Here is a 24,892-nt window from a genome sequence, read left to right as displayed (position 1 = left end):
TTTTTGCATATCTTGGAGTGAGCTGTTCATTTGAGAACCGCTCGGACCAATTCATTATATTTTGTGAGCGATTCAGACCGATTCGCTTGAATCATCGAAATGATTCAATTCTACAGAAGATTCATTCATGGATCAGGGAGCGCTGTAAAGCATTCAGCGGATTACGGAAGAGCCTAAATAATTTACATTACACGAAATAGCAAATATATACGTGGTGCCACCATGTAATTACAACAGAAAAACATATTAATGGATTATTTGGACTGTACCGTTGAGAGACGAGAGCAGCTGTGTGAGTCACGCACAAGTTGTTGTGATCTAAGCGCGTGACTTCCCCATCACGTGACGCATTAGAAAGGATGGTCTTAACAATGTAAACTAAATAAAAATAACAATTACAGTTACCATCGTATTTCAGCGACGATTTTAGTAAACCACATCGGTGAGGATAATGTACCATTTATGCTGACTAGAAATAAATTACATTGTCAACCACGCAGAACCTGTAGAGAGTTGATATTGTCGATAATGTCTCGTTCTTGTTAGTTTACTGGTAAGTTACCAGTCGGCGCTATAGCTGTACCCAGCTGATAAAGGTAAGGCTATTGTATTTCCCTATGTCTAATTTCTTTTGCATTTAAATTTTAGGCAAGACGCCACTTGTGAACAGAGTAACAATTTATATCACCATACTTCCCCAGTTAATTAATCGCAGTACATTGTGTCTACATGTTGTATTACTTTAAACGTTATGTTCAAATGCGCAGATGTATTATGTAGTATGCTCATATTTGTATACATTTCTAGAAGAGAAATCTGAACATACGATAAAGCCAGTTTCTAAAATAGTTTCATTTTGTAGACGCACTAGAGTTTAAAGATTTTACTGAGGGGATTTTGGATATTTCCTCTTTTTAGTATTTATATTTATATGAGATTTTTTTTTTTTTTACTCCATAAATTACAGAATACTGTAAGCCTTTAGGAAAAAAACTATCTGAATTTGTAGGAATACAATTTTATCTAACGCATATTCTCATATGACCTTTTAATTCCCTCCAGATGAACGCTTTAGTTGCTCTTTGCCACTTCTGTGAACTCCATGGCCCGCGCACGCTATTCTGTACAGAGGCCGTCCACCCTCCATCCCCGTCCCCTCCGCAGCCTGGTCCAGCCATTCCTGGGGACAGGGACCGAGAGGCGGACAGAGAGGGCGAAGGGCTCACCATGAGAGCCAACAGCTCTGCCACACAGAGAGCTGACATGTGTGAAGTAAGTGAGAAAGTAACATTGTCATATCCCAAATTTATTTTTAACCCCAAAATCAGAAAAAAGTTTTTCCATAATGTCTCATCTAATATCTGTCTTTCTCTCTTCAGGGTTGTCGCTCCCTACCTGCCTCTCACCCAGGTTTTGTGAGTGTGGACAGTGAGACGGGAATCCGCTATCTGAGCCACCAACATCCACGCCAGCCACAGCTCTTCAGTGTCGTGCGACAAGCATGTGTGCGCAGCCTGAGCTGCGAGGTATGTATACATTTATGTTTGCATCAATGAATTAATCTAAACTTGATTAAAAAAATATGCATCTATGTGATAATTGTATATTATCTGCTCTTGCAGGTTTGTCCTGGTCGAGAGGGGCCCATCTTCTTTGGAGATGAACAGCACGGATTCGTTTTCTCTCATACGTTTTTCATCAAAGACAACCTGGCACGGGGCTTCCAGCGCTGGTACAGCATTGTCGTGGTAGCCATGGACAGGATCTACCTCATCAACTCCTGGCCATTCCTGTTGCGCCACCTGCGGCTAACCATTCAGAGTCTACAGAACACAGCACTCAAGGTACTGCAGCACCACTTTAGGACCAAGATTGACTGAGTACCTCTTGGAGTGATGAGCTCCTTGTAGTGTTGAAAATACAATGGTTTGCCCTGTTTGTCACCTTGCAGGTGTTTGACAGTGAGCAGTGTGTGTGTCCTCAGAGGGCTGTGCGTATGAACAGCGCCTTCTCTCCAGCAGTGTTCCCTCACCAGCGCAGCGGCAATGCAGCCCGCTCACTCACATCCCTAACCCAGCACCCCAACCTGTGGGCTAGTCTGCACTCCTCATTCAGCTGGTATGTAAAACACAGTAAAAAATTTTGACTTTAAAACCCATATTGTGACTTTATCCCCTGGTTTCACAGCTAGTCCCAGACTAAAATGCATGTTTGAGCTGTCTCAACTGAAAATATCTTCCTCTGACATATCTTAAAATATGTCAGTGTCATTGCTCTGTGCCAGGATGCACACCTTAATGTTTTCTTCTAAGGCATTTTTGTAAAAGTTGCTTAAATATCTTAATTTAACTAAGTTAAATTAAATCCTGGCTTAAGCTAAGCACTGTTTGTGAAACCGGGCCTATATCTCACAGTGGGACTTTATTTCTTATAACTGTGACTTATCTCACAGTTGTGACTTTTTGTTTGTCATAATTGTGACTTTATATCTCAAAATTACAACTTAATTTCTCCTAAATGTGACTTTATAATGTATATTATAATTTTATAACTTATTCTGTGTCTTTATCTCACAATTGCAACTTTATATCCCACAATGGAGGCTTATTTCTCACAGTGGTGACTTTATTTCACATAATTTCAACTTTGTCTCAGATGCAACTTCATATCTCACAAATGCGACCTTGTGCATTGTGACTTTGAGACAATTGTTCCTTTATTTCTCATAATTGCATCTCTGTTTCTCATTAATATAATTGTATAACTCCTAATACTTTGTAACTTATATTCTCGCAATATATATCACAGTTGTGACTTTATATCTCACAGCTGCAACTTTATTTACTAAATTGTGACTATTTCTTATAATTGAGATTTATATCTTACAATTACAAACTGTGTATCTCACAATTGCAAACATTATATTTCATAATTGTGACTCATTGGAGCAAAAGTAATAGCGAGACTTTTCTTGGCAAACACTAGCGCAAACACACATGCAGTATATCTGCTTTTTTTTTTTAAATCACCATACTTCCAATTACTTTGTTAATTATCTTTATTTTAGGTTGCTGAAAGCTTGTGGCAGTCGGTTGACAGAGAAGCTTTTAGAGGGGGCACCCACAGAAGACACACTCGTTCTCATTGAAAGACAAACTGGTAAAATGATTGCATTGAGTATATTATGTCTGCTAACAAATTGATTTTTCAAATGTTAAACCGGTTATCTGACCCACATTTTCCTTTCCCAGCATTCTGCTTCTGACACTGACAAACAAACAGCTCTCCAGTGATTTTTCAGCTTTGTTCATCATTTATAATCAGAATTATAAAAGTTAAAGTTAATTAAAAGGACTAGCCATAATTTGAGGTTATACTGTAACGTTAAACTGTATATTTCAGCATTAAAAATTTGAACAGCAACATTATGTATAATTCTTTCTCAGATCAAGAGGAAGAGATGAGTGGCTGGGATGGGGCTGAAGGGGGCGGGTCTAACCCACAGCCCAGCCAATCAGAGAGTGTGCAGGCCAAAGATTTTCAATTTGATGATGGAGGACAAGAGGACCTTTTTGGGCCAAAGTTTAAATCACTGAGACATTTAAGACAGGTAAATAAATGTTTACTCTGTGACAAACATCAGATTTTATTTAAAGATACATAAATTTAAATGGATAGTACATAAATAGATGTCACGTGTTCTACAGTGAATGCCCCCCCCCCCCCTTATTTATTTTTTATTTATTTAATTTTTCCCCCCTCCATATATGTGAAGTATTTACTTAATGGAAATGCACTGAATGGACTGAACTTTAAGGACTTAAAATGACTGAAACTTACGGACTTCAATTAACCTTTGTTTTTTAAGTATTATTATACCTGTTTCCTTTGTGTGTGTATGGGGGGGGGGGGTATTATTGGGAAAGTAGCCCCTATTATAAAAATAGCTGTATAAAGGCCTTTCCATACTGAGCGACCGAGCGCGAAACGAATGTTAAATAGCTTGTTTCTTCATCAGAAACACAAAATATGCATAATGCTTACAAGAATACATCTGAAATAACTAGAGGTACAATCATCATCGAGTGCTTGTAATAACTTCCCATTGTGATCTAAAATGGATTTTGATTCTATAATAGGCAGACATGCACTCTTTGCACATTTTATAATGGACGTTCACAGAATGATTCGTGTATATGCTCTGGAACAGAGTAATATCGCGTCCACATAGCAGGCTTTGCGATTAGCAAATCACAACGTCTCAAATCGTGATTGCGATTCGATTTCGATTAATCGCACAGCTCTACCAGGTAGTTCTCTCTTCAAAAAGTTATCAGGCAGAGGGGGACATCACAGGGTTATCCGTTGTGCCAGTTGAATGGCAATCTGCTTGCCGCACGAGGCAGCATCACGTGTTGCTTGCAGACGCGCCTGTATATTAATCGGCCTAATTTGCAGCACAATCGGTCGATGCCGATTAATAAAAAAATTGGTCGATCAATCGGTCGACCTCTAGTGAGAATAATAATCTGTTCTTAAATGCCAACAAGAACTCGGCATTCACTCTTCTCTCTTGCGGAAAAAGTCCTCTACTTCTGTGTTTTTTTACACTCGTGCTCTATATAGAGAATGAGAATGTGATGTAACTCCTCATTCTCTATACAGTACTCTGAGCTTTTAGCGACACCGTGTCGACCTTTTGAGTAACAGCATCTTTTTGGACGGCCCGTGTTTTCGCTTTGCGAAACTCAAAAGATTCGTTGGACTGGACGAAAAAAAAAACATTCGCTTTTTCGGAGCGTGAATGTTCGCGGTCTGTGTGGAAAGGCCTTTAAGAAGGATGTAAGAACTATATATAATGCCTCTGGTGACCTGTATGTTCAATTATTATATTTATTTTGTTTTCTTTTCCCCTTTTTTCTGTGTGTTCTGTATTTCCGAGTTATATAAGAAATAAAACAAATAAAAAAGAAGAGAGAATCATAAATTTGACAATGCTATATCTGATTAATGACAGGTCCTGGGTGCCAGTGATTTCCGACAGCTGTCATGGCACGTTCTCATGGGAAATCAAGTCATATGGAGAGGTGCAGACCCTGGTCTTATCCAGTCAGCTTTCAATGTGCTGAAGGTCAGCTAAATACCTATGCCCATTGCCTACAATATTTTCATCATGCTTATCAAGTGATGCAACATCTATGTTAGATGTTATAAACTGCTAGTCAAAAGTTTAGACAAACTCAGAAGATGCACAAAAGAGGATTTGCAGTGAAATAAAAGATACCTGAAGAGCTAACATGGGCTGATTCTTCAAAATCAGAAGAATTTTCATAGCCTGTACTTAAATGCTTGGGCAAAAAAATGTTTTGTGGACAAAGTATTCATTAAAAAGTTGTGTATATTTATTTATATAATTCAAATTTTGAAAATATATTTCAAAAATCTTTTAATGAATTTGTTTTGTATTAAAATGTACTTTTATTTATGTTTAAGAAAATGCTACACACGTGTGCTTTTTTAATAATAAATATAATATAATATAATAGTACATAATACATTTTTAATGGTTAAGCTGGACCAGGATCCATCTTGAGTGCAGAGGTGCATTTTAGAAGAAAACAAAATTAGGTTATTTCAATTTATTTTTGATGATGCTTTTATTTCAAAATGTGAAAAATAGTAGTAATAAAGAATGATTATGTGTCTGATCTTATGACTGGTAGTGTATGTTTTCAGTAGATGCTGAAAGTCTTGCTATTTCAGTTGTGACACTCATTTCTGTCTGTTTCACAGGCTTTGCTTCCAGTTGGCTGTGTCCGAGCAGTTCCGTATAGTCCTCACTATGAGGAAGCATATCGATGTAACTTCCTTGGCCTTAGCCCAGATGTACCAATCCCAGCCCATGTTAGCTCTTCAGGTATCTTTTTTTCACTGCAAATCCACTTTTGTGCATTTTTGCTTGACAGAGCTAGTTAATTTAACTTTCAGAAAAGATATGTCTACACCACATTAAAGAGGAATTTCTAAGATCCAAGCCCTGAGAGATTTAAACCCATAACCTACTGTATTCTGATCTCATCCTTGTGGTGCTGCTGTAGCTGAAATTGCTTCGGGTCAAACATATACTAACATTTAACACTCAATCAGTCACACTTAGAAATGACAGCAATGCTCTCGTGATCAGTATTCAGCAATTCAAGTGAACATATTGTTTTTATAACATGATGAAACCAACATAGCTTTAACAGAGGCCTCAAAGTGTTTTGGGGTGTTCTTTGTCAGAATGTGATTTACATCTTATTTCACAACTTCTGTGTGACTGTTTTCTTTCTAAACAGTGAAATTGTTTCATAACTCATCTCAAAGTTCAACACTCATTGTGTATATACATAGTCTAACTCCTTTCCCTCTTTGTCTCTCTTTCTCAATCTATCTTCCAGAGTTTTCCTTGCTGGTGGATGTACTTAATGTTGAGCGTGGTTGTGTAAATCCCATTTCGGATGATGACATTCTCTCACTTTACCAGTTCAACATTAGCAGTGCAAACACACAACCAACAGATAAAGGTAACGCATGGAAACAAAACTCTGTAGTATAGACTTTAAAGATTTATAACACTATTCAAACACACACTATTTATTACATTTTGCATTTGTACATAGTGAACTCTTCTTTAATGTGCCTTTCTCATGGTTTGTCTTTCTCTCAGGTCCAACTCTGTTGAATAAGATGGAAGTGGCTCTTTGTAATGAGAATTTGTCGGTGGAAGTGGTCTCTCTCTGCTTACTCTGTCTGAAAGAAGAGTGGATGAAGTAAATTTGCATTTTGTCTTTAGACTAGAAAATCTTAAATAGAACTCTTGTAGCATTATGTATGTCTTTACTGTCACTTTTGATCAATTTAACACATCTTTGCTGAAAAGTATTCATTTATTTTTAAAAAATATTTTTGAATGGTAATTAAATGAAAATGGGTGCAAAATAGGACCCAAAACTCTTAAACATCAAGTAATTTTAATTCGAAGCAATTTGAAAGTAATTACAATGTTGCTTTTTAGCCTTCAGTTTAAACAAAATATTATATTAACTGTTTTATTTTCTATTCCTATTTATTGTACATGAGGTTAGCCATTTTTGCAACACTGTTACAAATTCATTACACTAGGAACACTGATAAATAATACATTTTAAACAGTTTGTACTACAAAGAGTAGAATATAACTGTAAAAGTTTGTCAAAATGATGTCATTTTATTAGCTTTTAAAGATATCTTAGGACGCACAGAAAGTGCCATTATATTTATTTCACAGTTTAAGTCATGTAGCAGACATATTTTGCCTGTTTCCCGTAATTCTTCTTTTTCCTCTTTCTTAATAACTTACTCGCTTCTCCCCAATTTCCTCTTCGACCTGTTTTCCTCTTGTCTGTTTATTGTTTCTGTGCTTCCTCTCACCACATGGTCTTCTTGTTCTGTCTGTTACAGCAAAGTAAAAGTGTTGTTTAAGTTCTCCAAGGTGGATGGCAGAGGTAAAGACGACACTCAAAAGGTTTTAGCTCTGCTGGGGGCCACGGGGCCCGGGGAAGAGGACAATGTGCGTCTTCTTAAGTTTTGGATGACAGGACTCAGCAAGCTCTACAAGAGCCATCTAATGACAGCAGTCAGAGGTGGAGAGAGAACTCTGAGCCAGTGAGAGAGAGAGAAAGGGGACAATGGACTCATTGCTAGAGTTAGATGAAAGGAATGTGTGGGTGGGTTCGTGTGTGTGTCTGTCTGTGTGTCAATTACGGGAAAAGGGGGCCAGGCCTGAGTGTTTTTTTCTGCATGGTACAAAGAAAAAAGAAGCTATCATTCTGATTGGAGCCACAAAAACTTTTACTTACACCATGTGCATTTAAATGGAATGTTGTTTTACCGTCATGCATAGACATGTCCATTTTCTATCTTTTTCGCTATGTGTCTAATAGAGCACTTGGTCCACTGACTTCATGGGAACTAGGCAGAGTATCAGTTGACATGATACTGTTTGAAGCTTGCCTATTGCAATTCATCATCAGTTTTTTCCATCTGACTTGTCTGAGAGAGAATTTGTATTTTATGAGCAATTTTATTTATCTTTATTTGATAAATTATTTTAAATAAATTTACTTTAATCTGACACATGCTAAATAAAGACTATGTGCTGCTTGTAAATCAAAGTGTTACCTTTTTTTATTATTATTAAGTACTGCAATTTATTACAGCAATGTGGTTATACCAGCTACTGATCAGGATCATCTGGTAGGGAAGAAATAGTTTTTTGACAATATTTTTGAGTGAACTATGCCTGTAATTGCTGCCGAGAGAGTTTCTGGATTATGTAGAAATCCCCTTAAACCCATTATAGTTTTTACAGCTTGTTTCAATGTACTACAAGACTTAAAGTCATGCAATAAACACTGTGCAAACATGCAAGTCCACCCTAAGCAGCTCTTATGTAAGGACGTTCTTGTGTTTCAAAGTGGTATAGGTGCTACCCGAAAGGATCAGGTTATAGTAGGGTAATTCCTCTTATGTAAATGTAGCTATCATGAGACCTATCATTTTTAGACCATATCATGCATATCAACTTTTTTTTGCATTTAAAATGTGTAACTAGTTAGCAGTGCAGGTTGTGGTGAGTGGGTGTGAACGTGCAGAAGAATCAATATTACCCTGAGGACTGCAAGATATTCTTTTCGGTCTACAAAGGTTGATTGATGGCAATTGCTGGATCGTTGCCAGAATAACTTTTATTCATACAGATAATAATCCATTTATTTATTCCTGGTGGCACATTAAGCTTTGTGTTGGCATAAAAGTTCTCTATTTTGCATTTGTGCTGAAACATGAAGGTTTGTTTTTATTAATTCATCATATTGCTACTCCTAATTAGTTTACTCAGCTTTTTCAATGCAATTTCAATGCATTGCATTATGCACTAAGAACAATGTATCTTTGATGCATTCTCTCATGTGACTCTATTTGAACCAACTACCACAAACTGACTGCTTTGTCTATCTAAAATTACAGCATGGTTGATTATTCTCATTTTATAGGCATCACATGCTTGACAATGACTAATCTGGAACAGTGTGAATTACATCTCTCTGATGAAATATAACTTCCTTTCATTACAGTCATGAAAACTCACAAGCTTAGTCATCATTCAGCTGATAAACTAGGATTGAGGGAGCAACAGACATGGAGACTTGAGTGAGGAGGAGGGAAATTAAAAACAGACTGCTAGAATGCATGACTAAGCCGGGAAAGGCCGTGCATTGAGTACTGATAAAGAGAGGAGAAGAGGGGGAGTGCATGCTGTCTAATGAGGTAAAGGGGTGGGGAGCTTTAAAGAGAGCGGGGTTGAGAGGTTGAACCTCCAGGACTTTCACTTTCAGTGAGCAAACTGCCTCCACACTGTTTGCTCCTTCAGAAGTAGCCTACAACAGATCAAATGTCTTGCTCACTTGCATGCCAGCTGGAAATTAAAGCTTCAAAACAAACTTACTGAAAAGGAAGAAGGAAAGTTAGAACAAAATAAACAGGAATCTAAAATCTCACAGGAAATAGAGGAATATCTTCTTGTCCATCAGAAGACTGGGAATTTCCAAGTGCCTGACTGGGATTGAGCCAGAGGGTCAGAATGGAGAGCAGTTGTAGGATCCAGGAGAAAGTGCAGCAGTGAGAGGAAGAGGAGACCTTGAAGGCAGCTGGGAAACCCACTGAGACCGAGATTCTTCCATAAACTTTCTGCAGCAATCTGTCGTGCAAAACGACTTGGTTAAGAAGAACATGGGGAATATGGCCCACATTGGCCGGTAGAAGCATGTCACCAACAGGTAACGTGATAGGCGTGCAGCACTGACGAAATTAATGCGCGTATTAAATGGTTGTATCAGTACGTTTGGGGTTTGCGACGAGAACAAAACGCGTGGGTGTTTTGAGAATGTTAGGGCTTTTAATGCTCTGAACCCACATTGTTTACCTTTGCCTTTCAGTGCTGTTACTTCTATCAATATTGACTGTTCAAGGAAGTGGGTGTGATGATTTTATGAAGACGACGATCAGAAATCTTCAAGACTCTATACACATCGAAAAAACGTCCGGATTCGTGAGTTTCGATGTTTAAGAACTCTTTGTTTACTAGAAAGATCGCATTTATCTGCCCCGTGTCATGTTTGCACTGACCTTGTTGTTGATTTGTGGTTTTGGTAACGTGTGAGAATTCCGTGCATATTAAATAAATAGTTCGTCTTTATTAAAGGCTTTAAAATTTTACATTGTAATATATATCTATTGCAGTCACAAGTGTTTCCAAAGAACTACGTCGTGTCTCACTATTTCAACGACAGCGCACTGTGCAATGAGCCGGTAAGAGTTCAACCGATGCTCTTTTTTTATGATTCAATTAAGTTATTCAAAAATACATCTAGCCTAGGCCTATGTGAAGGTGTTTTGGGTTTCTGGATTAAATGGGATTTTGATATTTTATGGGCCTACTATCAGAAGTCAATAAATAAATAAATAAATGCAATTCTCGAAGAAAGAAATGTGTAGGCTATATATGTAACATTGAATTATCTTTTCTTAAAATAATAATAATAATAAAAATATATATTGTTTTAAATCGTTTGTAATATTGGAAGAACATTTGTCTGCAAAATAAAAGTCAGCCTGTAACCAACATACAGATTTTGGACCCCTTCAGATAATTTTTATTTTTTAAATAAAACAACTTTAACTGTAAGAAAGCTTGATAATCATGACTCTAATATTTGACAAACTGTTTGACAGTAATGATTTTATTATATACACTCTTTTGAGTCATGGTGCTAAGAAAGTTTTTTTTACTATTCTATGGTTGGAATGGATGGTTATACCAAATTATATTTTTTATCATTTTCAGTCATGATATATTGAATATGATATGGCAAAAACATTTTTCCCAGATGAAAGCAACAAGAATAAGTAGATTACATTTCTTAGAGCTTGTAATTACGTATAATTGAACGTATTATTACGTATAATTGAACATGTAATTAACCTAGATTTTCTTCTGTTTTATCATCTCAGCCATCCTTATTAGTCACTGACCGAAATATAAAATGTTTAGCAGATAATTTTGCTCCGAGTAGCTAAACTGAGAACTACACCTGTCTCTCTCTCTCTCTCTCTCTCTCTCTCTCTCTCTCTCTCTCTCTCTCTCTCTCTCTCTCTCTCTCTTTAGTGCTGTGTGTTCAGTGCTGCTGCGTTCCTGTCTAATTCCTGGATTCAGCTCATCCAGCATCTCAGTCGAGTTCACCTCAAATACAGGTTCATCAGCGAGCTAATTCTCACACTGGACAACATAGCAAAAGAGGTATATTGTCATACACTCTCAGGAAAAAAGCTGTGTTGGTGGTAGCCTTTCAAAAGTTACACTGAAAGGTACATATCAGTACCTAAATGGTACTTTTTTTGTTCCTTTTGAAAAAATACAACCCCAGTGACAGCTTTTGTATCTTTTTTTCTAAGAGTGTTTAAAATATTTGTTTTATACACACTTTTAAACTCACATTGTTCATACCATACTTCTTGCCACTGTACTTTTTTCCCAGACGTCTTTCATTCTTGATTGTAAGTGGGATAGATTGTAGATCTCTTGTGGTTGATGTTTTTTCGATCTTTTTGTAAACAGAAAATTCCAGATCGTCCAGATATCTCTGCTTTTCCATCTGTTCAGTCATCGCCTGAAGGTCTTCTCTCCTTCACTTCCTCCCTCTTCACACGATGGCTCAATCTGGATTGTGCTTTTAAAGAGCATCACTGCATCTTCCCCACACCTAGTGAAGAGGATCAAGAAAATTCGCCATCAGCGGAGGAAGAGAATGTGGAGAACCATGAACCTGTGGATGAGCAGCAGCCTGTGATAGAAGGAGAGAAAGGTAAAAGGCAATTCGACCAGGATCCGACTAATGGCTATAGTGAGTCACTTTTCCCAGGTTTCTCTCACTGGACTTTTTCTTTTCTATGGATAACATCAAGCCTGATCTGGTGAAAGTTGAGAAATCTGTTTTAAATATGCCACAAAACTTAGCCAAAATGAGGCTTCGCTTAGAAAGGACAGCTGCTGTAATTCACTGTTGTTTTATACTGATCAGCATTTGTATGAGATTTCAGAAAAGTTGCTCTCTGGATATAGCTCATAATTTCTAGATGCATGTTGGAGAAAAGGGATGTTTTGGAAACAGACACAAGGCCAATGTGACGTTCTCTTTCATTTTTCTGCATCATATCTTTGCACTGATTGTTTCTATCACTTATCCAGTTTTCTGTCATCTTATACAGTGGATTATGTGTCATCCATGATAATACAGGTTAAACCTGTTGACTGAATGTTTTAACATTGAATGTAGTGAAAAAGTAAAGAATACATGAAGCCAAAAGTCTCCGCTTATCGCTCTGTGTTCAAGAGGGAAAAAAAACTACACTCATGTACTACAGTAAATCCAAGCCATATTAAATAATACTGTGGCATAGGAACCAGCTTAAGCAAGCTACTTTCTGAAAAGGACATTTGCAAAAGGTTACATAAGTCATGTTTACAAGTATTGTTGTCTTGCCTTAGAGAAGGTTACTACAAGCAATGTTTTACTCAAATAAATTGAACAATATGTCTGTTTTTGGTATACATGTGTTGTCTGTTTTTAAGTGTAGATTTTTATATATAAATAAAATCTTGAAATCAATTCAGTGTTTGCATTAATTGACTACTCTTGTTTGTCAGAGTGTGTTGTAGAATATCAGAGACTGAATCAGACAAATTTAAGATGCATCAGAACATTGAAACCTGAGAAGCTGAGATTCCAGAAAGAGGGGCCTCAAAGCTGTAACAGGACAACGTCATAAATCTGTCCAAATCCTAGCGCCAACTAGTAAGCAAGCAAATTAACCAGCAAGCCTCTGTCACAGAACAGCTTACAACCTTGAGACAAAAGAACACTTATTGATAATTCCAATTCAGGAAGGAGACCGTCAAATTTGTTGCAAGTATTCAAGACTGATGGTCACATGTAAACCTGTGATAGAAAATTACGAGCTACAGACTCTCTTGGGCAGGTCTTCCCCCACACATAGAAGACAAAGAACCCGACTGAAATTCCTTGGTTCACAAAGACTGTCTGCTTCCATATGCACCTAAATCATCTTAAAATACTTTCATTTTCAATTTTTAATGAAATTAATAATTTCTATGCATAACTGCATATTATGTATGTAACCCACACATTTGACTATTCTTGTTTTAATCACTCATTGTGTATGTCTTGCTTTTAATAAGTATTGAATAGCTTAAGCCTTAAAGGGTAATATTCATGTTTGGTATGTATGAGTTTGAAAATTCATGCTTTAAATGCTTCTTCCAATCAATTCTTTGTCAAATGCATCATAGTCTTGTTATAGAAATCATGTTCAAAAGTATACTTTGCAAGAGCCTGTAAAGTTCGGACCTCTGACTGAACAGATAACATGTTGATTTATTAGTGGGGTGGAGAAACAAAGCAATACCCCGAGCAAGGACAGTATCTAATTGGTCAAGACATCCAGATGGCACGGTCTGAAAGCCGAGTCTAAAAACTCAGGACACCATCAGACGCTCTCTTCTTAAAAATGCTCTCTTGGTCACCCTTCTCCTTTTTCTTCTCTTTTGCCACAGCGTTTTGACGCTGCTCTTGGCCCACATGCCAGCTGCTACCATAATGAGAAGAAAACCACCTAGTCTCGTTACATCCTTTTATTCTTTTACTTTAGTTTATTTTCTTCCGTGGAGTTTCGTGTTCTAATGTAAGTTTGCTGCAAAGTCCAGCTCCGACTGCACTCGCTTCAAACTTCGACCAGACCAACTCCGCATCCTCAGCCAACGCCCAAGACCTCACTTCAAAGACTACTGATCTCTCAACCAATCAGACACTTCGGGGAACCCCCTTTCCTGCAAGGATGATGACAAAAGTTATTCCTTTAGCAAAGCAAGCAAGTAACACCTCCAGGTTCTAACTGAATCAGGTGCAGTTAATATAAATTTTAGCCTCATTGAGAAACTCAAAGCGAGGGTTAAATAAGTGATTGATGGTTGTTCAGGTCTATGCAATTGAACATATTGCTGTAAACTTGGGATTTCACATTTTCATTCTCTTAAACTCATCCTTTCCTTACTTTCTCTCTTTCTGCAACATGTGAATATGTGAATGCTTGTGTTCATGTGTTAGATTAGTTTATGTCTTAGGTTTATATAAATAAAATCTTATTTATATTGAAAAGAGAAGTATCTTGTGTTTTGTGCTCACAAGTTAATGTCTTAATCTGCCGATCTTGTTACTGTGCTATTAAGTAGTGTTTTCACTATATTTTGGATTTTAATATCCAGTGCAGAGTTGATGTTATATGGCTTGGTCAATGAATCGCTGCCGCCTCAGTGATCAGCTGTAAAACAGTAAGTCTGTTCAAATTGCTTATAAAATCATAAATTATTCCCTTTGAGCTAAATTAAACTATTTCTTTAAATTACATATTAATATTATGTTTTTTATTACGTTACAGTGTGTATGAGGACTTTCTCTAGTATCCAGCTGGATGGAGAGACTTGCAGATGATGGCACTAATAACAGTCCACCACAGAGACCTTTTGTTCACACAATTTTGCTGCTCTACCGTAATATAGCCTACTGCTGGTGGCTGGCACATCTCGAAAACACACATAGCACAATTACCCAGCGATCATGCAACATACATTTTAGCTACATATTGTTGATGGGTATTGTTAATAATGATGTAAGATTTCACCCTGTTAAATGCCAGAAATGGGTTTGTTTGGATTAGCACAACTGAGCCAAACCACATGCAAACTAGCACAGGCCAACTTTGTTGAAAAGAAAATCAGCTTAAACCGGCCTAAACTGGTTCCATTTGTCTCGTTTTTGAGGGGGTTTGGCCAGTTTTCAGTTGGTCAGACTGGTAGGCCTAAGCTAAACCAGCTGCAAACCTTGGCCTGGTTGGAAAACCTTCCTAAACCAAGATGGTTGGCTATTAGTATCACTTCACAGTAAGGTCCCGCTAGGTAATGTTGCATTAACTAACAACGAGCAAATGAGCGTCTGTTACAGTATTTATTAATCTTTATTAAAGTTAATTAATAAGAACAACAACTGTTGTTAATTCTGCTGTTACAGTATTTATTAATCTTTATTAAAGTTAATTAAGAACAACAACTGTTGTTAATTCGTTAGCTCAGGTCCATTAAATATTAACAGATACAGCTTTGATTTTAATATTAGTAAATGCTGCAATTTAACATGAATTAAGATTAATAAATGCTTTAGAAGTATTGTTAGTTCATGTTAACTACGTGTCAAGACCGTCAAGTTTATATCTCAGCAAAAAATCATGCCCAGATTTTTACAGTCTGTGGGAAGGGGGGGTGGGGGAACACATAAAAAGTGAAAAGGATTTCAGGAAAACATGTCGCTATCCCAGTAACTTGAGTGCTGTCCAACTCTACAGGGCTCAGCTTGCGCTTTAAACCACGTGACCTGGAGCGGAAATCCTCCGCTCTCTCAAAATGTCCGCGGCCGGTGAAGACACGTTGCCTCAGGAGGACGATGAGTTTGAGGACATGGAGGCAAATGGAAGCGACGAGGGTGATATGGAGGGCGAAGGACAGAACGGGGATGGAGAGGGGAAAGTCTATGTGCCCGGTCTGCAGCCGCTCCAGCCGGGAGAAGAGCTGGAGATGGACCGCTCCGCTTACCGCATGTATCACGAGTGCCAGACCGGTCAGTGTGCTCAGCATCATGCCCGACCACTAAACATAAACATGCACGGTCGATATACGCTTAGCTGTGGTTTGCTTATGTTTGCAAGGGGTAGCATAGGTCGACCAACAAAATAAAGGGACATGTCAATAACATGTTTTTTGGATATGTGTAATGTTAGTATAATCATGGTGTTTGTATCTGTATACAAGTAAATAACGTTATACTGTTAAGTACTTTTTTTATATACATATTTGTTCAGAAATGTATGGTTCTGTCACCCAAAATATATTTCTGGTGTGTATTATCACCGAAAATTAAAATGTCAGGATAGGTTGAGAAATGATAAATCGTTGTCCGGGATATAATGTCACAATATCTTATAGTGATCATCAATGTAGGCTGCATATTTGCAGTGCAATAATAAAACAAAAATAATAAAAAAAGACAATAATATTATTATTAATATTATGTGTTGTTGCATTTTTTAAGGACAGTTTTACAGTTCTCTTTACAGTAATTTTGACATTTTACTTTTTCGGTCATTTTAATGCTGATTCTCATTGCTGTAATACAGTTGTACAATACAAATGTTGTAAAGTAAAATAACAGTAATGATAAGCAATGAACATAAAAGGCAGTAAACCAAACACTGTTGTCACGAATAGTATTTTCTTTTTCACAAAATAATGAGTATGAATTGTTGTGCTCAATAAAAATGTAACAATAAATACATACATAGATACATACTAAAATAAAATTTGTCCGAAACTAAGATTAAGAAGTTTTTCATCCAGCGCATTATTCTTTGCGCACGGTTTTCTTTTTTTTTTAATTCAGTTTTTATTTCTTTTTTATATTAGTGCAATATGGCCAGGATGTTTTTTAAAGGTTTGTTTTTGGCATTTTTGCCTTTATTATGACAGGACAGGTCAGAAGTGGGAGAGAGATAGGGGGGTGTGACCGGGAAAGTTCCTTGAGGCGGTATTCGAACTCGGGACACCCATAGCGCAGCGGTGCTGTATGTCGGCGCTGCCCACAAGGCTATCGGTGCCAATGGCCAGGATGTATTTTTAACAGGAAAATGTCATGAAATGCCTTTAATTTTAATCATAACAGAAAAACTTGAATGTCAATAACCAGATGTTTCTGTTCCGATACCTGCTGTCTTCTGAAATTGATTTATAATAAGCAAATTTGTCTTTCCCCTGCAGGTGCCCCATGTCTGAGTTTTGATGTGGTGCGGGATGGTGAAGGAGAAGGGCAGGAGCAGTTTCCTCTCTCTATGATTCTGTGTGCTGGTACACAGGCGGACACCGCCTTAAGCAACAGGTAAAGTGATATGAATGCTGTCAGAGCTTGCTACTTTTATTGTTCTGCAACAAACACCTAATACTTTTATTATGCTTGGCTTCCAAAAATAATGACATTTTCATCTCTATCCAGGCTTATTGTCATGCGCATGCACAATCTTCATGAAACTGACAAAGATAAAAATGAAAATGAAAGCAGTGATGAAGAAAGTGATGAAGATGAGGAGGATGAGGACAAGAAGCCACAGTTGGAGCTGGCCATGATGCCACATTATGGTGGGATCAACAGAGTCCGAGTAAGCCTAGTTACTTTCATATTTACTCTTATTAATGTTTTCATAATTCTGGAGTGAATTAAAGTGTTACAGCTTTTCCAGTACAACCAGTTTAATTTTCTCACTCATCATCTAAAGTTATGATCTTTTTACTTTAATAGGTGACCCAGCAAGGGGAACAGACATTTGCTGCGCTCTGGTCAGAGAAAGGACAGGTGGAGATTTTTGACCTCCGACCTCAGCTTGAGGCGGTGCACAGTTCGGCAGCAATGTCGGCCTTCATCAAGCAGCAGAAGGAAGCCAAGCCTCTTTTCAGTTTTTCTGGTCACATGTCAGAAGGATTTGCCATTGATTGGTCACCCAAGGTACCAGGTGTGTAATTTGGATTGTAATATTATATCCATCTTATTTTTCAAAGTGAAAGTAAGCTAGTTTCTGTGAATGTGTGAAAGTTCATAAAAGGGATAGTTCACCCTAAAATGAAAATTCTGTCATTTACTCACCCTCAAGTAGTTCCAAACCTGTATGAATTTCTTTGTTCTGCCGAATACAAAGGAAGATATTTTGAAGAAAGTTTGTAACCAGGCTGTTTTGGGGCACAATTGACTTCCATAGTAGGAAAAAAAAAATACTATGGAAGTCAATGGTGCTCCAGAACTGCTGCTGTTTCCCACATTCTTCAGAATATCTTCCTTTGTGTTCAGCAGAACAATATGTTCATGATTATGACAAATTAAAATATAACAAATGTGCGGTATCAAGCAATATGCAGACTGTTTTTGTACAGCTAAAATAACTACAAGCAGATGAAACAGGAAGCCTTGCATATTTAAGTTACGAACGGCCTCATCCATTCTTATGTTTAAAAAAAAAAACAAGGTGACTGTAACAGAGAAAACGGGGTCTTACCTCCATGCAAACAAATGTCTAGATTAATGGGACTACTGGCTAAGACGCGAGTCATTTCTTGTTTACTTACCTCAGGACGCTTGGTAAGCGGCGACTGCAAGAAGAACATTCACGTCTGGGAGCCACAGGAGGGCGGGACTTGGAGGGTTGACCAACGGCCTTTCAGCTCACACAGCAAGTCTGTTGAGGACTTGCAGTGGTCACCTACTGAAGCCACAGTATGTCTGTCAAAAGAGAATGATTGTAGTAAAATATTTATAATAAAAGTGGATGTAATGGTTAAATTAATGCTTCTCTCTCATCTCCAGGTTTTTGCATCCTGCTCAGTGGATCAGTCCATTCGCATTTGGGACATAAGGGCACCACCTAATTCCATGCTCTCAGCCAATGAGGCTCATTCTTCAGACATCAATGTTATCAGCTGGAACCGGACTGAACCTTTTATTTTGTCTGGAGGAGATGATGGCCTCCTGAAAGTCTGGGATTTAAGGCAGTTCCAGGTATGCAAGAGGAAACAAAAATTAATGTTTTATTTTTCAGCTAAAGCATTACCAACTAAATCATTAAATGAAACAAGTCAGTCTGGAATCACATGGAGAGACAGAAGCATTTCAGGCCATATTTATTTCGTGCCTGTTTGTCAGGTATATGGTGTTTAAGAGTGTTTAAAGAAACTTATTTGCAAATTATTACTGTGAAATTGTGCTGTAAAGTGAGGATGTTTTCAAAAATAGAGTAATTTTTTTTATTTATGAATTAATTTTAGAATAAATGTACATGACCATTCAAAATTTGGACTTTTTTGTTTTTAAAAAAAGTTTCTTGTGCTCACCAAGGCTGCATTTATTTGATCAGTAATACAGTAAAAACAGTAATATTGTGAAACGGTAATATTCAAAGCTGAATTTTCAACAGCCATTTTTCCAGATTTCAGTGTCACATGATCTTTCAGAAATCATTCTGATATGCTGCTTTGCTGCTTAAGAGACTTTTTTTCTTATCAATGTTAAAAACAGTTGTGTTGCTTAATATTTTTCTGTAAACTATATTTTTCTGTGATTCCTTGAATAGAAAGTTAAAAAGAACAGTATTGGTGAAATAGATAGGGATAGGTTTTATAACGATCTAAAACATTTTTGCTGTCACTTTTAATTGTCTATGTGTGTGTGTGTGTGTGTGTATGTATATATATGTGTATATAATCTGACCCCAAATTTTTTATGTGTATATATCTGTATGTTATATATTTTGGGTTTATTAACTTATCATTAACTGCTTAACTTTATTAACTGATCTCATTCATGTTAATTTTTTTCAGTCTGGACATCCAGTGGCCAGTTTTAAGCAGCACAGTGCTCCTGTGACGTCAGTGGAGTGGAACCCTGTTGACTCCAGTGTGTTTGCCGCCTCTGGAGCTGATGATGTTGTCAGCCAATGGGATCTGTCAGTGGAGTCATGTGACGTGGGAGAACAGGCAGAGGGCTTAAAACAACTACCACCACAGCTACTGTTCCTTCACCAGGGCCAGAAAGAAGTGAAGGAGCTCCACTGGCACCCACAGATTCCTGGAGTTCTCATTTCCACCGCGCTGTCGGGATTCAACATCTTCAGAACTATTTCTGTTTAACTTTGTGTGTGTGTGTCTGTGTCTGTGTGAGTGAGTTAGCGAGAAGAGAGACAGAGAGAGAGAGAGTGGACAGTTTCAGGCAGAAAGAATGTGCATATGTATAATTTTAAATGTACATAGATGGATGAATGGAACATCTAGGTATGCGTGACTCATGCATTTCTGTCTTTTTCTACCCCTTCTGGAACCAATTTTTCAACTTCTTGAGGCAGAAGTAATGTAATTGTGTGATTAAAATTACTCATTTGTAACTTGTTAAAACTCCATTCTGAATCATCCACAAGTCTGTTGTTTGTGTATAAACTTTATTTATTAGTTATAACACCAACATATTTACAGAATGTTTAATTTTCAGGCCTCTTTTCTCTTAACTTAATGGACAAAACAGAGAAAGATATTTTAGTTTTTCAGTCTAAAGCTGTTAAAGGCAGACTGTGGGTTTTAATTAAAGCAGACTGCTGGTTTTATTGTTCAAAACCATAGTAGCCTTCACACATATTATAATGAACAGAAAAATGTTTTTTAGTCCATATTTCTTCATTAAAAATGATTGACAACTCAATTCCTTCTACATTTTGCCTTTGACAAACTGTTTTCAGTTAACAACTTTAAATTGTCCTAAAGGAAATTTGCTAAGCCTAGATAATATGCAGAAGATAGATAAAATAAGTTTATTTTTAAAAAAGAAAATTGCATAATTTGGGTTTTTATGCACTCAATGAGTGCTCTGAATTTTCCTTCAAGACCGAGATGAGTTCAGTGACCCTTACTGGAAAGAGGAAATGGTTTTAATATGGAAGGATGCCCTCCAGTGTAAGTATGAAGAAAGGACTTGTTTACATTTTCGGTCAATTTTTGTAAATACTCAACTCCACTTCCAGCAGCTGTTACCTTTTTGACTTTGATCTTTAGCCGGTTCTGTAAGACAAATAACTCTGGACTTGTGGCATTTGTAGATGGTCAACAGCATATACAGAAATTCCCTAACCTATAGCATTTGGAATTATTTTGAAAGGTCTTGAACTAAACTATCCTATTTTTATTTATTTATCATTCCATCCATCCAACCTTCTTGAAACTATTTTAAGGCAAGAAGATCCCACGCTGATGCAATTAAAATAAAATGGGAGGGAGTTAAAGATAGTATTAATTTATTTACTTGACTTTAAAATAAAAAAATATATCAATAAAAATAGCATGCTTATACAGAAATGCATTTGCCTCCCTTCAGCACATTCAAAGAATGCAAAATGCCACAAAAAGTTGAATAAAACTTTAATTACACATTTTGGTCTAGCCCAATCTACATTATTTCAATTGGCAGAGTGTTTTTGAGTGTAAAATAATCACTGATTGTCTGTTATATGTTCTTTAGCATTCAAATCAAACGACTGTGAAAGCAAGACAAAAGCAACTGCTTTAAAAATGAACCCACGCTATATAAGCTTTTCATGCATCTAGTCGAGAGCCACAGTCAAATAATCAACCAGAATGTTTTCATTCACAGTTTAAAAGCTGTGCAGTTTGCAGCTGTTTAGCTTTAAGACTATTTTGTAGTGTGTAACTATTCTTGAATGAGTACATCTCCAAAAACAATACACAACCTGATTGCTTTTTGCATTTTAAGATATGTATGCATATGTAATAAAGAAAACTCCCAGGAGAAAATTCCAGCATTTGTGAATGCGTTCAGCAACCTTGCATCTTCCCACAAAAAGAAAAGCTTCATCATTGGCTTTTCAGTGAAACTAAGCAGGACAAAGATGGAAAACATTGTCATGTAAGGCACTATAGATAATCATAATATAAACAATAATTTATAACTTTGTGTGTTGTATTTGGCTTTAAAAGGTCAGCTGTCATTCTAAGCATCGCCTTTTTGTTCTATTCTGTTTGAACTGCAGGTATTCACTCTCCATTGAGATTCAAGCTGTTTCCAGTTAACCGAAGAAGGTAAAGTGCCCTATAACTGGAGTTATGAACTGGAAAAACTGAACATTTACTGCTCAATATTATATAGCTGAGACCATGGGAAATGTATGAATAGATTTGTTCATAGGCTATTCTTTGTAAGACATCACACGGTCCATGGGAGACTTTCAAAATTTGTAGTTATAAAAATCCAATAAAAAACAAAACCGCAACATTACCGCAAGTCTTACTTACATAAAATAGTTGCAAAATGAGCAAACACCATTGTAAACTTGGAAAGGAAAGTTCCAAGTTGTCCAGTTACTGCCTCAAGAAGATATTTTCATTAACTCTTCCTGTATGGATGTTTTTTTAATAAGAATAATTCTGTTCATATGTCATGATCCATATACCAATGACTTATTTTTGGTCCTCAAATCGCTCGCGATGTCCTCTTATAGGCCAATCTCATCATCAAATTCATCCTCAAACGTGTACCCTTGTTGTCCGTTGGCACCTTCCTCCTCTGAATCTGTTTCTGAAAGATGCTGGTCTTCTCTCCTCCGGTCCAGCGGTGAGACTCCCTCATATTCTGAGCTCACTGAGGAAGAGAGACTTGGAGAGCTGTCCTCCCTCCGATTAACCACCTCTGTTTGTCTTGGGTCTTTGTCGTAAACCGTTCTCCCACTAATCTCTTGTATTCCTTTATTTGGTCTCAAGCCCATTTCTTCTTCAACTTCCACATCTAGCCCTTCGATTACTTCCTGTCGACCGATGATCTCATCGCGTTTGTCGCTGAATCGCACTTTGGGCCTGAGCCCTTTTGATTTCAAGCCATTCACCTCATTCAGCTGCTCATCTCGATGGCTCACCTCTTTGGTCATACTTTCCATCCTCATCCTCTCACTCAACTCATTGGCAGCATTCCTTGGTGACATCATCACATCTCTCATGCTCCTGCTGGGACTAAACACGTCCTCGTTGTCTTTTTGAGAACCCATCATCAGTCCGTCCATCACTCCCAGGACATCTCCTAAAATTGAAGGCCCTAAGTCCAAGTCGAGGTCAAAGGAAGAAACTGATTCGGAGTGCCGGAGCTCATTTGGACCGGTATCTTCTACGTATTCAATTTCATTGTTATGGTTCATCTTATTGTCTGTGGTCTCTACAGTGGCTGCCATGACTGGTTGTTGCACAGACGTGGGATTAGGACCAGAGGGGCCATGGCTGGACAGGAAGGAGGTGTCACCAAAAGCGTCTCCACCTCGACCAATGTGCATGGTGTGACGGAAATCACCCAGTGGAGCGGAGATCATGGTGGGGTCCAGACGTGGGGTTCGAGAAGATGATTTGTGGAGAGGCATGGTAGCAACTGAGGAACGGAATTGCAAAGTCAGATGAAGGAAAAGGTGGAATAAACATGTAAAGTGCAATAAAATGGTTTATAATTAACCATTATATTATGCTGTATTATATTATAATTTGTTAATTATTGTTTAATATTGGTTGTTGTTTTTTTGTTTGGTCCTTGCAAGTAAAAATTTGTTTCTAAATGTGTAATAATGAGATTGATTGTTAGTTACATTCCTAAATCTCCTATATTCTAAATTAATAATATAATATAAGAAGTCTTCACATTTTATTAGGCCTATATTTAATGTTTATTTTATGTTATTAAAATTTTGTAATATCTTCCCTTATCCAAGTTTTTATTTAGTGGGACTCAATTTTAAGGGAGCTATGAGATAAAAGGCACGTGATTATAATACTCGGTAAATTTCCATATTTCATTCACAGTCAGGTATGAAATCATTACGTCGCAAAGAAGAGATTGCGTAAAGGCTGTGAAAAAGAGGAGCTGACAGACGCCAAAGCCGAGCTCGGACTTGTAGGTGAAGCGCGTGCTTAAATCATTCTTCCCTCGAGCTTTCTCGCGAGGTCTCAGAGAAACATTATGAACGTGCCCACAGTTACATCATTTTAACACGTAATTTGATTAAATAATTGCTATTTAGATTCATGAACAGACCCCTCTTCTTTAAGCTCAGGGATAGTTTCTTATACTTTAATTTTTTCGACAAAACATTTTATAATTGGTGCGTTTCTCTTTTTATTGTTGTTAAAAATCCGTTTTAGGATCATTTGAGAATCGTATTTAACTTATACGAATAAATAATGCGTAATATCGCCATTTATGTGACCTGAACTACTCATAAACAACTGCAACAGCTGGAAAGAGAATCAGTTCTAGACGCCTTTAACAGATCTATTCACTACGTGCATAAAATCAGATATTCTGAAGCTAGTTTAACTGATGAATACTATAAAACCACTTTTATGTACATTTAATGCACATTGAATGATAACGAAATAGTTTAATTGCAGCTTAGTAACTCTTACCAGTGGTCTGATAATTTTAAGCAGAAGACCTGCCTTTTGTCCAGGAATGCGTCCCCCTGTCCAGTGAAGCTGTAATAAAGCAAAAATTCATTTGTTATTAAATAGTCTAGTTTAATGCAATGGAGGTCTCCTAAAGTGGGAGTAACTGCAAAAGTTATCGAATCGGTTTCCTTCAAAAGGACGGAATTAAACTTACTTTGATCACCGTGAGCTTATCAGTGAGGTTGTGCCTATTTGTTCTTCGTATAACCAAATGTTTCTGTAAATATCTTTCGCTTTCCTTCTTTTACTGACTTTTCTGGCGTCGCTCTTCTCTCCGATATTTCTTTTTTTCCTTTAGGGATGGGCAAGGAAGTGACGTGAGTTTAGTGTGGGAGCTGCATCTGTGATAGTTAGTGAAACTGACTGACGCAGCCTAGGTATATGTTCCTGTCAGAACAAAATTATTTCGTCTTAATGTGTGCATATGGTCCAACCTCACTCAAGTGTATCAGGAGTAAAAGGGTTGAAGATGAACAAACCATATAGGGCTTTAGATAGGACTATTTGTACATTGTGTGTTTAGTTTATTGCGTGAATGAAACACAATGAAACACGTTTTGGAATCCCGTCTGTCAACATTTCAAGCAGAGCTCGTCAAAGCAGAACCTGTTC

General features: G+C 37.3%; 5 protein-coding genes across 11 annotated transcripts in view; 3 read left to right on the top strand and 2 right to left on the bottom strand.

Moving 5' to 3' along the window:
- The window catches only part of LOC306886963 (protein tweety homolog 1-like), a gene marked incomplete at its 5' end in the record, with an annotated part of 30,043 nt that extends 29,583 nt beyond the window's left edge, over positions 1 to 460 (bottom strand). Inside the window, one exon of one of the 4 annotated variants that reach the window (XM_079444360.1) lies at positions 270 to 460. In XM_079444360.1, the coding sequence (XP_079300486.1) occupies positions 270 to 460 (191 nt within the window). The remainder of the gene's footprint in view (positions 1 to 269) is intronic. The other 3 variants (XM_079444364.1, XM_079444362.1, XM_079444363.1) reach the window with 3 other exon arrangements.
- On the top strand, positions 89 to 12,744 carry LOC306886964 (folliculin-like). Of its 4 annotated transcripts, XR_013785655.1 has the most exons (14): positions 329 to 596; positions 1,063 to 1,272; positions 1,380 to 1,526; positions 1,623 to 1,844; positions 1,952 to 2,118; positions 3,068 to 3,159; positions 3,447 to 3,610; positions 5,018 to 5,131; positions 5,794 to 5,917; positions 6,441 to 6,566; positions 6,710 to 6,812; positions 10,017 to 10,129; positions 11,246 to 11,377; positions 11,696 to 12,744. XR_013785655.1 is itself a non-coding variant. In XM_079444365.1 (13 exons), exons 3-13 carry the CDS (start codon positions 1,063 to 1,065, stop codon positions 7,688 to 7,690), a joined length of 1,677 nt encoding a protein of 558 aa, XP_079300491.1. In that variant the 5' UTR covers positions 89 to 442; positions 547 to 596; the 3' UTR covers positions 7,691 to 8,190. The 4 variants fall into 4 exon arrangements, 3 of the variants coding, with proteins under 3 accessions (XP_079300491.1, XP_079300492.1, XP_079300493.1); XM_079444365.1 differs by lacking the exons at positions 10,017 to 10,129; positions 11,246 to 11,377; positions 11,696 to 12,744 and adding an exon at positions 7,483 to 8,190 and having other exon boundaries at positions 89 to 442; positions 547 to 596; XM_079444366.1 differs by lacking the exons at positions 10,017 to 10,129; positions 11,246 to 11,377; positions 11,696 to 12,744 and adding an exon at positions 7,483 to 8,190 and having other exon boundaries at positions 1,970 to 2,118.
- Positions 9,409 to 12,744, top strand: LOC306886966 (uncharacterized protein). The gene is made up of 5 exons (XM_079444372.1): positions 9,409 to 9,857; positions 10,017 to 10,129; positions 10,321 to 10,389; positions 11,246 to 11,377; positions 11,696 to 12,744. The coding sequence occupies exons 1-5, from the start codon at positions 9,845 to 9,847 to the stop codon at positions 12,053 to 12,055; spliced, it is 687 nt and encodes a 228-aa protein (XP_079300498.1). The 5' UTR covers positions 9,409 to 9,844; the 3' UTR covers positions 12,056 to 12,744.
- A 2,836-nt stretch (positions 12,745 to 15,580) lies between these two features.
- On the top strand, positions 15,581 to 20,605 carry LOC306887693 (glutamate-rich WD repeat-containing protein 1-like). Its single transcript, XM_079445649.1, has 7 exons — positions 15,581 to 15,824; positions 17,018 to 17,135; positions 17,250 to 17,412; positions 17,553 to 17,763; positions 18,376 to 18,518; positions 18,609 to 18,800; positions 19,619 to 20,605. The coding sequence occupies exons 1-7, from the start codon at positions 15,611 to 15,613 to the stop codon at positions 19,925 to 19,927; spliced, it is 1,350 nt and encodes a 449-aa protein (XP_079301775.1). The 5' UTR covers positions 15,581 to 15,610; the 3' UTR covers positions 19,928 to 20,605.
- Positions 20,222 to 24,582, bottom strand: LOC306887695 (uncharacterized protein). The gene is made up of 3 exons (XM_079445654.1): positions 24,435 to 24,582; positions 24,239 to 24,307; positions 20,222 to 23,210 (listed from the first exon to the last, which is right to left on the bottom strand). The coding sequence occupies exon 3, from the start codon at positions 23,200 to 23,202 to the stop codon at positions 22,294 to 22,296; it is 909 nt and encodes a 302-aa protein (XP_079301780.1). The 5' UTR covers positions 23,203 to 23,210; positions 24,239 to 24,307; positions 24,435 to 24,582; the 3' UTR covers positions 20,222 to 22,293.
- Between the last annotated feature and the right edge of the window lie 310 nt (positions 24,583 to 24,892).

Source organism: Barbus barbus (genome assembly GCF_936440315.1).
Source record: "Barbus barbus genome assembly, chromosome: 21".
In the NCBI taxonomy this organism is placed as follows: Eukaryota; Metazoa; Chordata; class Actinopteri; order Cypriniformes; family Cyprinidae; genus Barbus; species Barbus barbus.
The sequence above is the reverse complement of the archived record's forward strand: the minus strand, read 5'-3'. Positions and strand labels throughout refer to the sequence as shown.